The sequence below is a fragment of the Polyergus mexicanus genome, unplaced genomic scaffold (assembly GCF_030449975.1).
Source record: "Polyergus mexicanus isolate NDT 795.1 unplaced genomic scaffold, iyPolMexi1.0 SCAF_2, whole genome shotgun sequence".
Taxonomy (NCBI): Eukaryota; Metazoa; Arthropoda; class Insecta; order Hymenoptera; family Formicidae; genus Polyergus; species Polyergus mexicanus.
In genome coordinates this window covers 98,712-114,297 of record NW_027223322.1, presented here as the reverse complement: position 1 = coordinate 114,297, position 15,586 = coordinate 98,712, and the positions used below count along the sequence as shown (strand labels likewise).

Here is a 15,586-nt window from a genome sequence, read left to right as displayed (position 1 = left end):
TTTATGTAGTTTTACCCGATTTTGTTCCTGATCCTCTTTCTTTTCCAATAACAAAAATTAGCTTTTCCAAACAATCGTCAAAAGATCTCTACATCTATCATTTGCAGTTGTATATAATACACAAAGTAATAAGGATTTTACACTTAGATAACGATAAATTATAATATTTTTATAAAATGTTAAATGTATGGAAAATGAATAAAATAAAACAAAAAGACATAAAAAACAAAGACATAAAAATTATATTTTCTTCAAAGACAAATTAGATAAAGAATTACATAAAGTTTTAAATTATATTAGGAATTATATAAAGTTTTTTAGTTTCTTTTTTAAATACATTAGTATATAAAATTGTCTTATATATTGACATGAACAAAAATGATACAATTATATTCTATTGTAAGAATAATTTAAAAAAAAATAAAGATTTATGAAATTTTCAGCGATTTCTCTAATGTCTGCCCATATTATTACATCACATTTTAATTAGAATAAGAATCAGATTAATCGTATTAATCTTTCTTTAAGAAATGCAGTTTGATGTTTCGTAAAAAATAAAAATTAATTCTCCCATTCTTGACCTTTGCGTGGTCAAATGCATTATTCTATTCGCTTCTAGAATCAAATCAGTTGAACAAAAGTTGATTTTTGGAAATAAATATAATAAAGTTTCACGTTCGATTCTTCGAACAAGTATCCGGTCAGTGTGATCGATTTGGTTGCTTTGAATGAACGCATGTCAGTCCCGTTATCGTTTCCGAGTGGGTCACCGGCACCTCGCCAGGATTAACTCGCTGCCGTGCATCGGACTTGTTCCGTAAACGGGCCGTTCTCGGTGAAGCTCTGGTGGGGTATACAGTGTCGGCTTGTTTTTGTAGCAAATCCTCTTCAATTTTTAAAACTTAGGCACAATGTTTTAACTCTTTATTTCGTAATGTAAAATTTAAGATTTTATATTATATATAATATTCGATATTTTAAATTAAAATTATAATTTTTTAAATATTTACGTATTAAATATTACTTGCAATTTTATAATAAGAAATTACATAAATTCTTGTAAAATTGTTTAATAATAAACTTCTTTAAGTACAGTATATGTATGACAATAAATTAAGAAATTACACAGTATATGTATGACAATAAATCAAGAAATTACAAAAACATCAAGAAGATTGTGTTATTATTATATATATTTGCATATACGAAATATACGAAATATACGAAATAATAATAATAATAATTAAAACATATAAAATAAATAAGAAAAAAAGACAAATAAAGATAGATAGAAGAAAATTAGAGTTAAAGAATAATTTTCAATTTGCAACATTCTTAGAGTAATTGTTTTTGTATTCTTTACTATTATAAATTATAAAAGTCATATATATATTGTTAAGTTAAAAATATGCATATTTAAGAAACAATTTTACAAGTTTTAGTTTTTTTAAACATTGTACTTTATACGGAAAAAGATCAGATGGATAAGGCCCGTACTCGGCCGGCACTGGGGGCCAGATGAAGTTTGAAAGTGCTTGCCTTCGTCGAGCATGTCCATGCGCTATTAGTATCCGCGGGATCGAGTAACCTGCTGCACGTTTTTCATCGTCGATCATTTGCAGCAAGGACAAACTCGATTAGCCCGCAAACAAGTTCTCTCCACGAGATTCATCACGTTCGCCGGTCTATCTGTCATTTCTGCGCAAAAGCTGCAAATCTCAATATTATCTTCGTCTTTTAAGATTCTTCGTAATAATCAAAACTGGATATACAAAAATGAAGATCGCTAACACATTATTTCTCTTCGTCGTCATCGGTAAGTAATTCATCTTTTCTTCAAAGAGTAACATAGCTGGTGATTTATTTATTTTGTAAAAATGAATATGTTTGCTTAATTTTCATGTATTTCTATGAAACATAAAATTAAAATTTAATTTTAAAAGATTTTATCAAATTCCAACTGTAAGAGTATGGGATGTAAAAAAAATCCGAAAAAAGATCTGAAATAATTTTCTTTAACAACGCACACATTCCTCTTTTCGTTCTTCTATTATAGTATTTATTATATTATAATTTTGATAATTCTGTGTGAATTTTAAGTTAGATTCATAATAAATAAATTTTTTATTAAATTGTTACCATAAATTTTTATCATAAAATTATACAGCTGCGTTACTTTTAATGCGTAAAATGCATCGAACACATATAAGTGAGAGCAGATATGAATATGCAAAAGTATTCAAATTACATCAAGTTATTTTACCGCTCGCACTAATATCTATATCCGTATTATTTCAAATTCAATTATCTTTGAAGAATATTATTTGTATATGTGTGTATGTGTATTGATCAAGCGATTGAACATTAGCATATATCAATTTAATTCATAAATGTATATTTCTTTATCAAATAAACGCACGTATGCAGTTTACATTTATACAAACGACTTTGCCACACGAACATTAGAATTCTTATGCCATGACAAAATATAACAATCGTATTAATTGTCTCAATTGCTTGATATTTGACGAATGCAGATTTTTATTAAATATTTTTTCTAATATTCGGAAACATCGGTTTTCAAAAATTTCCTTATGCATGGTCATATTTTAATAACGCTATTATAGTTTAAACATAATTGATATCAATTGCTATCTAATATTTATACAAATATTAGAGTATAATAATAATAAGTTACTATTGTTAATTGAATAATTTTGTGATGATACATTATCAGTATCAGAGACTTGTGATTAACATTTAATAATATATTTTGATAAGCATCTATATTTTTGTGCGTTTCTCCAAAAGATTATTTTTTATTCATATCGAATACAAACTTTTGCACAAAAATATTTTGTTCTTTCTTAACTTTACCTTATTTTTGACATTCTATCTATCGTCAGGTAGGTATTAAAATCCGGATCTGCAATAGGGTCGTATTTGGAAACCGATCGTAAAAACCGTTATCGTTTCTACTGGGCTATTGTAAGTTGTTGGGCCTTTCTCTTATTTTTTTTTTTTCGCATAATTTTATTCTGTGCTATTGACTCCGACGTCTGTATCTTGTAGACTTGACTGCACTACTCACGCTCGATTAATTGGCGTATTTCTTTCTTACTGTACTAATAGCCTCGTTTCTATCTATTGAAGAAGTTTCTCGCTCTGCGACGAAATGTACTTGTAAATATGGGTCTTTGTGAGCGGTGTATTAAGCGGGCATTACTTGCTCTGCGGAAAACTCGCGTCATATTTACATACGTGAGCCGCGCAAAAATAATTTTCCGTAATTTTACGCTACTGTTTGCGATGATCTGAGCGTGACTGTGATGGTTACGCATCGTGAGAGGGGTAGCCGGACTTCTTATGGGATACTATAGTGCGTTGCACTCGATGCATCATCGTGATGCGTCAGAATTAGCACGCGAAGAGATGTTGAAAATTTTAATTTATTCTTATGCGGAAACTTTTTTCATTATTTTTACGACAACAAAGTATGTAATTCTAATCAAGATCAATCATGCTAAGAAAAAACAATAAATGACGAATTAAATTGTTTATATGAATATTACAAATAATATTTTTTCTTACAATCTTCCAATCAAAATATTTGTAAATAATAATGTTAATGTACAAATTTTTCTGTACAATATTTTTATGATAATATGTAAAAAATAAGTATTTGTAAAATATCTCTCAAATATAGCCTTATGTTTCGAAAACGCATGAAAATTTATCTGGCTAAATATACCTAACATTGTAAATTATTTATCTGAAAGTTGTAAAGAAGAAAGTTCAGATTAGTCGATGTACATATTATATATCTAATCTGTGTACATAAAATGTAAATAATGACAAATCTATAATTACTCACGGCTTTTCTATAATTAATATTGTTCGATTCTTTTTTGCATATATTACATAAAAGGTTTAATAATATCATGAACTGATGAGATAATTAACACATCATAAATTGAGAGAGAACTTTACGCGGTGTAGTTTATTATCAATGATAAAATGTTAGGAAAACAATATCCAAAAACTAGCGAAAAGTTGCAAGATTCGATTTGTATGTTACTTTTTATTTTTTTTTATATATTTCCAATTATATCGACAGACATGATATTATTCTATATGCATCATTTTTTAATATTAGTATATTAGTGTATCAGAACATACGGAAATACATGTTGGAGAGTTGATAATTTTTCGACTCTTATATATTTCTACTCTTTCAATAATACTAAAAGAAGTTTAAAAAATATTGTGCAACTGAATTCTTTAGAGAGCATCGTATGATTAAATGTGTTTCAAAACGGGTTCACGTAACAAAATGTTTTTTTACGCGGTAGGTTGCGTGCGTAACAATATATATATATATATATATATAATGTATAGAAGAACGGAAATAACCGTATAAAGAAAAGTATTATCATTGATCCGTTCATTGATGCAAGATAGAAAGTGTGAGAAGATCAGGTGCGTTTGTCGTAGAATGTAGAGTGGAAAAAATAGAACAGGACGTCGACGAAAGTACGCAATTTCAATCGTTGGACGACTGCGATTGAAAGTGATCTAAGAGAAAGGGATTGTAAAGCCGTTTCCCTTCTACAAATATAACTGCATATTATCGATCGTTCTTATAAAAGTAAAGAAAGAAGGAAAGAGAGATAGAGAGAGAGAGAGAGAGAGAGAGAGAGAGAGAGAGAGAGAGAGAGAGAGAGAGAGAGAGAGAGAGAGAAGACGTCTTGGTCGAGGCTTTTATGAAAGACATCATGACATGCACATCTTATGTGCCACAAACTTGTCATGTCATATAATGCATAATATCGTTAAATTAAAGGTGCGCAAAAGCTTTCTCCACACGATTATCGGAAAAGTGGCCTTTATACTTATATCTAATACTAGGATAAATAGAAAAATAAGTATATATAATAAATTCGTTACAATTCTTTAGAATCTTGCATTTAAATAAATTACGTATTTTTTTTCACGTATTTTTATCTATTTTGCATTGTACACCAATAAAATATTTTACATATTTTCAAGAAGTCTATCTCACACACACACACACACACACATGCACGTTTAAATTATGAAATATTATTTATTCTAAAATATTAGAACAGCTATACTATTACCTTTAATTTATTTATAATTAATAATTTATTTATAATTTATCTATAATTAATAATTTATCTATAACTAATAATTTGTTTGATATACATTGTACGTGCAACCGATTGTTTATATAAGCTCAATAAAACGGCACCGTGATACAATAATAAGAATATATCGCTTCGTGTATGATTTTGAAAACAGCAATGTTTAGTCGAAAATAATTTGGATTCCTTCGAAAAATGAACAGTTGCTTCTACCGATAATCTTTTTACCAAGATTTACGAAACACGTATTTAGGGAATTAGGCCAGCGTATCTATGTAAATGTCATCTTTTCGCGTACTTTCTAGTCAGTTGCGTCCCACAATGTTGTTTGTGCCGATTGGACATCAGTTATTTATTACACTTATAATTTTAGAAAAAATGCATTTTTACATATCTTATCATTCGTAAAAATATTTTCCCATATTTACTTAATAAAAATATTTACGATTTGTTTTGTGTATCACAATAAGAAAAAAGTAGTAATAGAAAATAATGAATATACTCAACAAATGTATGGAGAGTAAAATGATCTATTTTCCTCTATTGAATCAATTTTGTTGATCGATGATCGCGATCAACAGATCATTATGTATGCTTTAAAGAATCAATGAATGTTCATTTTGTCGTCGAAAATTGCTAGTATTTGCGAGAAGAGAGATTTTAGTATTACTTTCTAAATGTTGATCGTATCGATTTTCTCCTCGTTCCATCTATAATCAGAATCCGTTCTTATGATAGCGCAAAGATAATAGAGTAACAATGTAGAAGTGGCTGGAGAAGTCAAGGTGAAGGCCAGCCTTGGGAAAGCATGGCCGCAAATACAGTTAGCTAGTATACGAGCATTGTTATGACCTTCGATGCGACGAGGGACCCGGTTAAGCGAAGAAAAGTGAATATCACCATTATTCGTAAGATCCAGTATAACTCTCAAGGATTGTATCGTGACTCGGTTACATCAGGCATCTTTCAAGAGCGAGAAACAGTGAAAGTACACGCACCATTTGTACTGCCAAAAGTCATCGTTTTTATTTTGGTTATTTATTACAAATGCTTAGTTTAACACGTAAAATGATAAATTCCTATGACGAAATCTTGCAAAAATATTAATTATTCATCTGAATTATCGTGTATGCAGGATTAGCAATTTATTTTGTCGATGTTTTTTCTATATGTTACTCATAAATATGTTATATTATTAAATATTGAATTATGTGGTAATATTATTTTATTTTTTGTATTGCTAAAATATAATATACATAATAAATGAATCTATATGCTTTCAGCATTCTGATGGAAAGTTGTTTTGAAATAATTAATGCGAAGTATCTAACTTAATTACGGATCGTAGTGAGATTTCGTCGATTTAGTTTTTTTTGCTTGTCGCTATCACACGAATGATGTACACGCGACATGTGATTATCGGTGGTTTCGAAAAAAGAGTTTACGCCTGTTTATCGGACTGGAACGGTGAAATTTCTATTCAAAGATAATTTTCTATATTACGAAATATCTACTTGTTTTCCGGAGTTTCGGTTGTCATAGCGCAATACGATTGTATAACAAATTCAGAGTAAAAAAAAAAAAAAAAAAAAGCCATTCATAATAACGAACTTCGTCAGAAGAGAACGAAACAATATTAATGTGGTAATATAATTCGACCCGTTGTAATTATTAATGTAATTTGTACATTATGGCAATTTATGCCCTCTGCCGTACGTTGCCTGTATAATTTTTTTCACAGTTTTTAAAATTCCCATCCGGCTGCATTTAATTGAGAAAAAACTGGGGCTGTCGCCTTTTTCAGGCTTGCGAATAATGTATATATAATTGATGTATAATTGATTGTTATATTTCTTCTCCCTGATTAATAGATTGTTCAATGACAAAGAATCTACGATTCACGATGAACGTAATATTGGTTTGGATAATAAAGTCAAAATGATAAATGATCTCATGACTACTGCATGTTCAAGCACGATAGTGATTGTATATCAGTTGAAAGACAATAATCCAAGAAAAATTCGACGTCGAGAAGAAAACAGTTTAGCTATACGGAAACCATGTAATACGTAGCACTCGATCAAGACAGAGCGTTTAGTCAGGTTTCAAGTGGGTCACTAGGTCTTGGCCCAATGGCGCGCCTCGAATCCGGCAAATATTCTTTGAACAAATTCCGAAAGTACCTTTCACGAAGTTTGAAGTGCTCGTTTCGCAAGAGAAGAAAATGCAACTTTTGTAAAACGTGCTTTTAAACTGCATATTTCAGTACGGATGTTTTAATATAATTTATTGAGCTAGTCATTCAAATCATCATATAAAGTGACATATATTTGTGTTATTTATTTGAAATATTTAATAATTAATAAAAGACAAGCATAAATCTAAATATAAAAATAGTTATTTCTTCGAATGTGATAAATACTCGTACAACGTACAGTTATCAATATTATCAAAAGTAGAAAATGCTACTGCAAAGTGGAAATCAAGTTGACGGACAATTTAATGGTTTTTGGCCTACGATCTCTTGCAATGATGCTTAAATAAAGAGAAAACGCTTGAATGTAAATCAATTATTATTTTTTTGTCACGATAATTACGTGACGATAAAGCTATTCATCTCTAAAATAATCTTCAAGAAAAGAGGTTAAAAGAAAGAAATTAATATAGATAATTTAATTTATATATGTTTTATAAAATATGATTTACTATCAACTGATATATTATTTATATTGTCATTAAATAAATAATTTTTTTTGACAATTAAAAAATATTTTTATTAATTAATAATTTATTGTGCACAAATAAAAAATATAATCTAAAAGATATCCCAAAATATCGGTATCAATAATTTATTAAAATTATATTATACGTAAATGGAACTTTTTTTTATTATACATACAAAATCAATCACCTAATCTATACTTGTGTATAATATATAATACACACGCAACATAAAAAAATATGTCTAGAAAAAAAATAATATAAATTGCGGATTATAGAGTTCTCTCTTAAATAAACACACATCCAAAAATTTATATTAATCTTATTTGAGATTATTTACTTGATCAGATAGATACTATATGGTATATACGTGAAATTACATTTTTTTCAAAAAACATTATGTTAACAGACGTCAAAGTATCAATAGCACAGAATATGCGTGCTCTGCTCGCTTATAAGTATGTACTCTGATAATACAGCATCAATTTTTTTTACTAAAATTACATTTATTTTCGTTACTCGAAATAATTAAAGTAAAATCTTTTTCATGTTTTCTTTTTTATATTCCTATATATTTAATTGTGTTATTTTTTAATTTATATAATATAATTTATTATTTATTTATATTATTTATTTATAATTATTATATGTTAATAATGATAATAATAAGTTGTTACATTCAACGAGTTCCCTTTTTCAAGATATATGTAATAAATATATTATAATTTAATATTTAAAAATTTTTATTTGAATCTTTATATATATATTTACAATTTATCCATAAATATATATATTAATAAAAATAGACTTTTCATATCTTTTACTTAATCCATGGCTACTTGATAACAAAAAAAAAATACAAATTATGATTAAATACATTCTTCAATCAAAATTGCATGTGAATCAGAACTTCATAGCATCATTAATATAATATGCAACTTAAGAAAGTTTTAAAATTTACGAAATTATAATATTATCACGATGGGCGCATAACGCATCGCGCGGATCGTCATTCCGGATTCGATGGAAACGATCCATGGCTTTGTTTTTTTTCCGGTTTTGCTTACAGAATGTACGTGGCGAGAGGCACTATGCACATGTGTATTTCAGTCGGACTTCGGTTTCGTGCTAAACTGCGCTTTCAAAAAGTCCGGTCTCTTCCGGGTCAGAAATCTCGGAGGTGTGAAGGGTTACGTCGGCCTGGGTGAGTTAAATTATAGGAGCGATCGCGATCGTCGATCTCAATAATCGCGTTCATCGTTAGATCTGGATCGATCGATTAATCTCATCGGGGATATAAATAAACAATTGGGGCAAGGAACTATAATAATCGTATCGATCGAATCTTTTCTCTAAATCCGCATTAGAACAGTTAAAATTTTTATATAGTAATCTCGATATTACATTTTATATGCTTTTAATTTGTGAGGAAAAAAACAATTCTATTAAGTACATATTTTTTTTAAACTCTAATTAGATATTTTATTTATCGTACTATATTAATTTATTTAATAGAAAAAAAATTGAAATTTATAACTATAAATTTGTTACTGCAAATTTTTTTATTAAAAAATTATATGTAAAAATAAATTAATTTAAATTTTATGTAAAAAAGATACTGTAATTTATTTAACTTTAATTTTATTGACATTTAGTTTTATTTACTCACGTTTACATAACTCTTGTAATCATGTATAGATTAATGTTACCGCATACTTTTACCTTGACATATCTCTTTTCATACTTGCTTTTTGAAAGAGATAAATTACACACATTGACTATTTGATATATTACATAAATCGCTTAGCCAACTTTTGCTGTAAAAATATTACGCCTTTATGTTCCTAGATATGTTCTCAGTAATGTGATAATCCTTACATTTATAAATACTTTTACAGTATTCTGTAAAAAATTCCTTCTGTTATATATAATAAATGTAAATATCTTTAGAATGATTTCTAAATTATACGTGACCTAGTTTGTATATATAATTTTATTCATAGTCTAAGGTTTGTGACATGAGTTTCTACCAATTTTACATGTTTATTTATGTGCTTACATCATCTTCAAAGGATTGAGAAACAAGGTAGCTTGAATAATGCGGCAAAGTTTTCGCGCGCCGGTGCATTATTTGCATGCAAGCTAATAAATACATTTATCGTGTCACTATGTCGAAAAGACTATACATCCGATCGCATAATAAATAAACGTTGCATAAGATCAAAGAAAAGAAAAAAGATGATAAATATATTAATGAAATATAATAATCGCAATGTCATAACGACAGACGCTTTGATAAACCCTAAATCAAATTGTCAATTCGAACAATTTATATAAGTCTCATTTCTACTTTTCACATTTATTACGAAAGAATATTGGTAGAAATATTCAATTGTACGTTTTACCGTGGTTGTATAATACTATCAATTTTTTTTTTTAAATACATGTCTTTTACATTTTGACTTTTTCTTTAAGAGTTGATATATAATTAATCTTTATCCTATAATTAATTAATTTCAAACAGAACCTATATATAAATTAATTGCGTTAGCATCGAGAAAACTACAACAGTATTCTAGAGGAACTTACTATGAGATGAATATATAGATTGGCCTGCGGATATAAGAGTCATACGCAACGGCTTAACCTGCAGATTGCATTGAATGCTATCCTTCAACTGATTTCTATTGCAATTCTGCAGCTTCAAAAAATGCGACGTGACAAATGCTGATGATTTATTCATCGCCTTGACTTGACCCAGTTATTAAATATCCATCTAATATCCTTACAAAGATCTTCAAGCGCAATTTATATTTAATATATGCAATGGAGAATCAAAGATGTCGGCATATTGTAAAAACAAGCTACCATAAAAGGCAAGATGTCAAAATGAAGCAACATTCTTTGCGTAATTCTGCCTGTCAGTTCAACGGTTACAATTTTACTAGCGTTTTATTCGAACATGTTTATGTATCACAATAGTTATCATAGGCATATAGTTAGCATTGGTATGCATAAAGATGTGACTACAGAAACAGAGAGAGAGAAAGAGAGAGAGAGAGAGAGAGAGGGAAGGAGAGAGAGGGAGGGGAAGAGAGAGAGAGAAAGAGACTTCAAGAATTGCCTGTAAATTCCAATTTAAAAAATAAATATAACATAAATAAAAATGTAGATATGTAGAATTGTAGAAAATCAAATATTATATACAAATTGTACTAAATATGATAAAATGTAGAAAAGTAGAAAAATAGAGATTGTAGCATCAGTTTTTGAAAGCTGCAACTTTTATACTGATTGACTCTTCATGCATCTACTCTTTATCTACTTTACTTGTCTTTATTCTCTCTTAACATACTTATCGCGCGGAAGCTTTCTACAAAAGTACTACCTTTGCCTCTATGTAAATAAATTAAATCGACATATACTGTTTTTCTCAGATTACTTCAAGATTATTCTAAGAATTTCAGATCTCTCTAATCCATATACCACCAAATAATTTGATTAAATCAATTTAATTCAACATTGCCTGGCCATTGCAGGATTTTCCGTTGGAGACGAATTAGGCTTCAGCCAATCGCTCTCTAATGTGGAAAGTACAAAAAGAAGAAGCGTGCAAACAAACAGAGTTAACGGCCTTGCAATAAATCCTCTAAATGCGGTAAGTAAAAATTTTCGAAATAATCCAGCGATTCCACTTATATACAACAGCTTTATACAAAGGACTTTTTATAAAAATTATATGCATATATAAAATTATATACATATAATTTTATAATTATATGTGTACAATATATATTATATTATAATTATAATTGTAAAGGTAAATATATTTCATAATTATAAATTTATATAATAAAATGCATATACATATATGAAGGACTGATCAAGTGAATTGAACAAGTAGAACCTCGATTTTACTCTCGTTGATCCTCCTGTTTACGCTTATTTTTCATATTTTTAACTTTTCTTCCTGCCTTCTCTGCCGGTATCGCTCTTTAACGCGTTCACTTCGTGATACATCCGCATTATACATCCTGTATACAGCGATATTTATCACGATATAAACGGCAGCCACGCTTAAATAAGTTTTCATGGAAAGTTCAATGCAGAAGGAGATCAGCGCGAAAGCGTATTTGCTCGCTCTTCGTTAAAGCGATAAGTCCCCCTTGGGAAGCATCTTTGATCATTTGATTGCATGGTGTGCAGTCTAATTTCATTTGCTCTTGATGCACTCTCTTCGATCTAGCGATGATGATTATAAGACTTCCATAATGCCATTATTAACTTTTTATTTCCGTTTCGTCAAGGAAAATATATACGGTGCGTTTACCGTTTCGCAACTTATACTTTCTATGCGAAAATATTACAAACTTATCACGAAACACGTTAATTGTTATGCACATTTATAATTAATTTTTTTATGATACTTCTCGTGTGTGATATTAAATCATGAACACACAAATGATACTACAATTTATATTAGCTTTGCGTTGAGTATGAATGTTGTTTCCGGGCATTCACTTTTGTTTCTCTAGCGTAAAAGAAATCATCGTAATGCAATATATAAAATATTGTCGTTTTGATCGTGATATCTCGAGAGAGCAATATCTAATTTGACGATCGAATAGGATGGATCGATTTATTCGCACTGCGTTGCTACAAAAAAAATATAGATCATACGAGTTGTCGAAACCGGCCTTGTCGCAACTGGTGCGTGAATGTCGCTCCGGTTACATTCACGTACGCCAAGTTTATATGCTGCGATTTTGCTAATATTTCCTCGGGCGACAAAAATGTTACGGTTTTTCACAGATGCAAATCACGAGAATGCTGTATTAATAGTAACATTTACGAATAGTATCTAAACTTAAAAAAAAAAAAAAATGGAATTGCAAGACTCTTTGCTTAGATACAATTTTGTATTATTTTTAGGCAGGTAACCGGGATGAAGCGCGTCCAGTCTCATTGAATACCCGCCAAGCGGTGCCGCCCTTCAAACCCTTACCACTTGGTACAGCCCGACCATTAGCCCAACAGCCTGAACGTCAAAAGTTGATAGTGAACTCAACGGCTGTTAAAACGGGACCAGTGATGCCCTCGGCGCAGCTAGAAGCGCTGCATCAACAGCATCAACGAATTCATCAGGAAGCCAAACTGAAGCAACAACAGAGAATACAACAAGAGGCGTTGGCGCTACAAGTATTGAAACAGCAACGTCAACAACAACAGGAGGCCATGAGGCAGCAGCATATACAAAAGATGCAGCAAATGCAGAAGCAACGGCAGCAGATGATGATAATACAAAATAAGAAAGATCAAGTAATTTCTGTGATTTATTAAATTTGCTCAATTAATATTTTCCTTTAACTAATATTGTTTTAATATGAAGAGCTTTTAGATTACAGCAGTATTAAATATATATATATATATATATATATATATATATATATATATATATATATAATTTCTCTTTAATTATGGATTTAATCATTATTCTAATGATAAACAAGTATATTTTCTGCTATTGTAATAAATCTCTGTACTTGTGTGTGTGTGTGTGTGTGTGATTATTAAGATTATTTCAAATCTTGGTAGTGATTTAGGGCATTTCTCGTATTTGAAATTCATTTTGCAACCGCTTCTCAGCCATCGCAGATGATAGGAATGACGGGGACAATGCCGAAGCTACCTAGCGTCGCCGCTGCAATTCCACAAAGTGGTATGGTCGAAGCCGAAGTTCTTTCGCCATTATCATCAAAGGTAACAGGCAGTTTGATCTCGTCAAATGCTGCCTTGCCACCTTTTATCGCGATGCCACAATCATCGATAAAACTCACAAACAGGATCAGTAATAGTGGTACTTTGCAACAGGATTCCGATAATGAAGTACCAAAAGATGATTTCACTCAGGTAATCGATATAATATATTTAAAAAATTATATGTTTGATTATATGTTTGACAAAAATAATTTATATTTATTATTATGTGCATTATAAAATATATTATCTTATAACTTCTTATATTAGCCGTCTAACTTTCACGTGTCAATTTAAAGAATATTCTGAAAAAATGAATCATTAATGTCTGTCGAGATATACTTGAAAGAGCATTGTAAATTTCAAAACTATAAACTATTATTCTCTCATGCAGCTACCTTTACCAAGCGACGAGATGGCTGCTTCAGTGAACGAAATGACGTTGCTTTCGTTGCAGCCTATCGCTGCAGCTGAAACCAGCCAACTGCTGCCTTTTCAACAAAACGGAAAACAACAGTCCTTACCCGATAGCTTACCATCCTTGGCTCCTATCCAGGGCATGGAAACTTCTTTAAAGGCTCTCGCGGAGGCAAGTAATATCACTCTAGAAGCCTTGGAAGCGGCAATTCTTCTGAGACAGCAACAGCTTCTTAAAAAACAGCAAGGACCTATGACGACGAGTACCACAACAACCACAATGGCTCCTCTTAAAAAGTAACTTATATGCAATCAACATTTTTAATTTTCGTATATTTAACTAATCTTTCCAATATTTATTTTTACATAAAATAAAATGTGCTTCCCATAGAATAAATAGAATCGCTCGAAATACACTCGAAATATACAGTAACGGTAGCCTACCCAATGGTAAGACAACGAAAAATAAAACTTTTTTTTTATGTTAAGTAAACATAATTCCGGAGCCACCAAAGTGATGAACGCGCCTCGGGAATACTATCCGGTTGGATACGACAAAAATTTTGATGACAACTTTGCAAGTCGCGTTGATCTGCCTGACACGAGCTTTTACTGTGGCGATCAAAAACATTTTCCAGGTCTCTATGCCGACGAAGACCTGGGATGTATGGTAAATCTTTTAAAGATTGAATTATAAAAAAATTAATCCAAGAAAGATCTTTATTATTTTATAACAAAGACAATTTTTTCTTAGATTTTATTAATATTACATACTACTTTTAAATATATATCATCAAAGAAATATATACAATATTATATATACATAAAAGATTTTATTCTCTTATTATTTTAAAAATTCTTAAAATTGATTTTTGTACGAATCCACTTTAGGTGTTTCACGTTTGCGCACTGACGGACGATGGTTTGATCATGAAGAGTTTTCTGTGTCCGGAATCGACATTATTCGATCAAACAATTTTGAAATGCAACTGGTGGTTCTACGTAGATTGCAAAGCTTCCAAGAGCTTGTACGACAGCAATATACCTATTAGCAAGAGTTATCAGCTGATGAAGGCCTTGGCGTTCTTCTCGGCGTATAAAAATCACGAAAACGGAACGAACACTGAGCAAAATAGCCAAGATAATTCTTGAATCGGCAGATCAAACAAAAATTGTACAATAGAATCGTAATCGTTAAGCTCAATTTTCCATATATGGAAATTATCGTGTTTCCACGATACGACTTTCTCATTTAGTTTTAGAAGATTTTATTTGTATATATAATTTATTTGGTTAAGAAAAAGAGGGAGAGAAAATAAGAAGTATGTTAGATTTTTACTTTATATAGAGCCAATGTAAATAGTACACGTTCCTGGCTCGATCTATTTTGTTGAATAATAATATATGTTATATCTTTTTTTGGTTCAAAATTTTCTTTCCCGTTGAAACTAACATTCAGTAATAAGAAACAGAAGCAGAGAAGCATAAGAAAAGGAAACGACGAAGAATTGAAAAAAGCGCAATGT

The 15,586-nt window shown here is 30.1% G+C and overlaps 1 protein-coding gene across 2 annotated transcripts; it reads left to right on the top strand.

Moving 5' to 3' along the window:
• Window positions 1-1,776: 1,776 nt before the first annotated feature.
• Mtg (mind the gap) lies at window positions 1,777-15,316 on the top strand. 2 transcript variants are annotated; one of them, XM_070310776.1, is made up of 8 exons: window positions 1,777-1,816; window positions 8,956-9,090; window positions 11,426-11,544; window positions 12,819-13,205; window positions 13,533-13,796; window positions 14,101-14,357; window positions 14,550-14,730; window positions 14,952-15,316. In XM_070310776.1, the coding sequence occupies exons 1-8, from the start codon at window positions 1,777-1,779 to the stop codon at window positions 15,210-15,212; spliced, it is 1,644 nt and encodes a 547-aa protein (XP_070166877.1). In that variant the 3' UTR covers window positions 15,213-15,316. The 2 variants fall into 2 exon arrangements, with proteins under 2 accessions (XP_070166877.1, XP_070166871.1); XM_070310770.1 differs by having other exon boundaries at window positions 14,038-14,357.
• The last annotated feature ends 270 nt before the right edge of the window (window positions 15,317-15,586 follow it).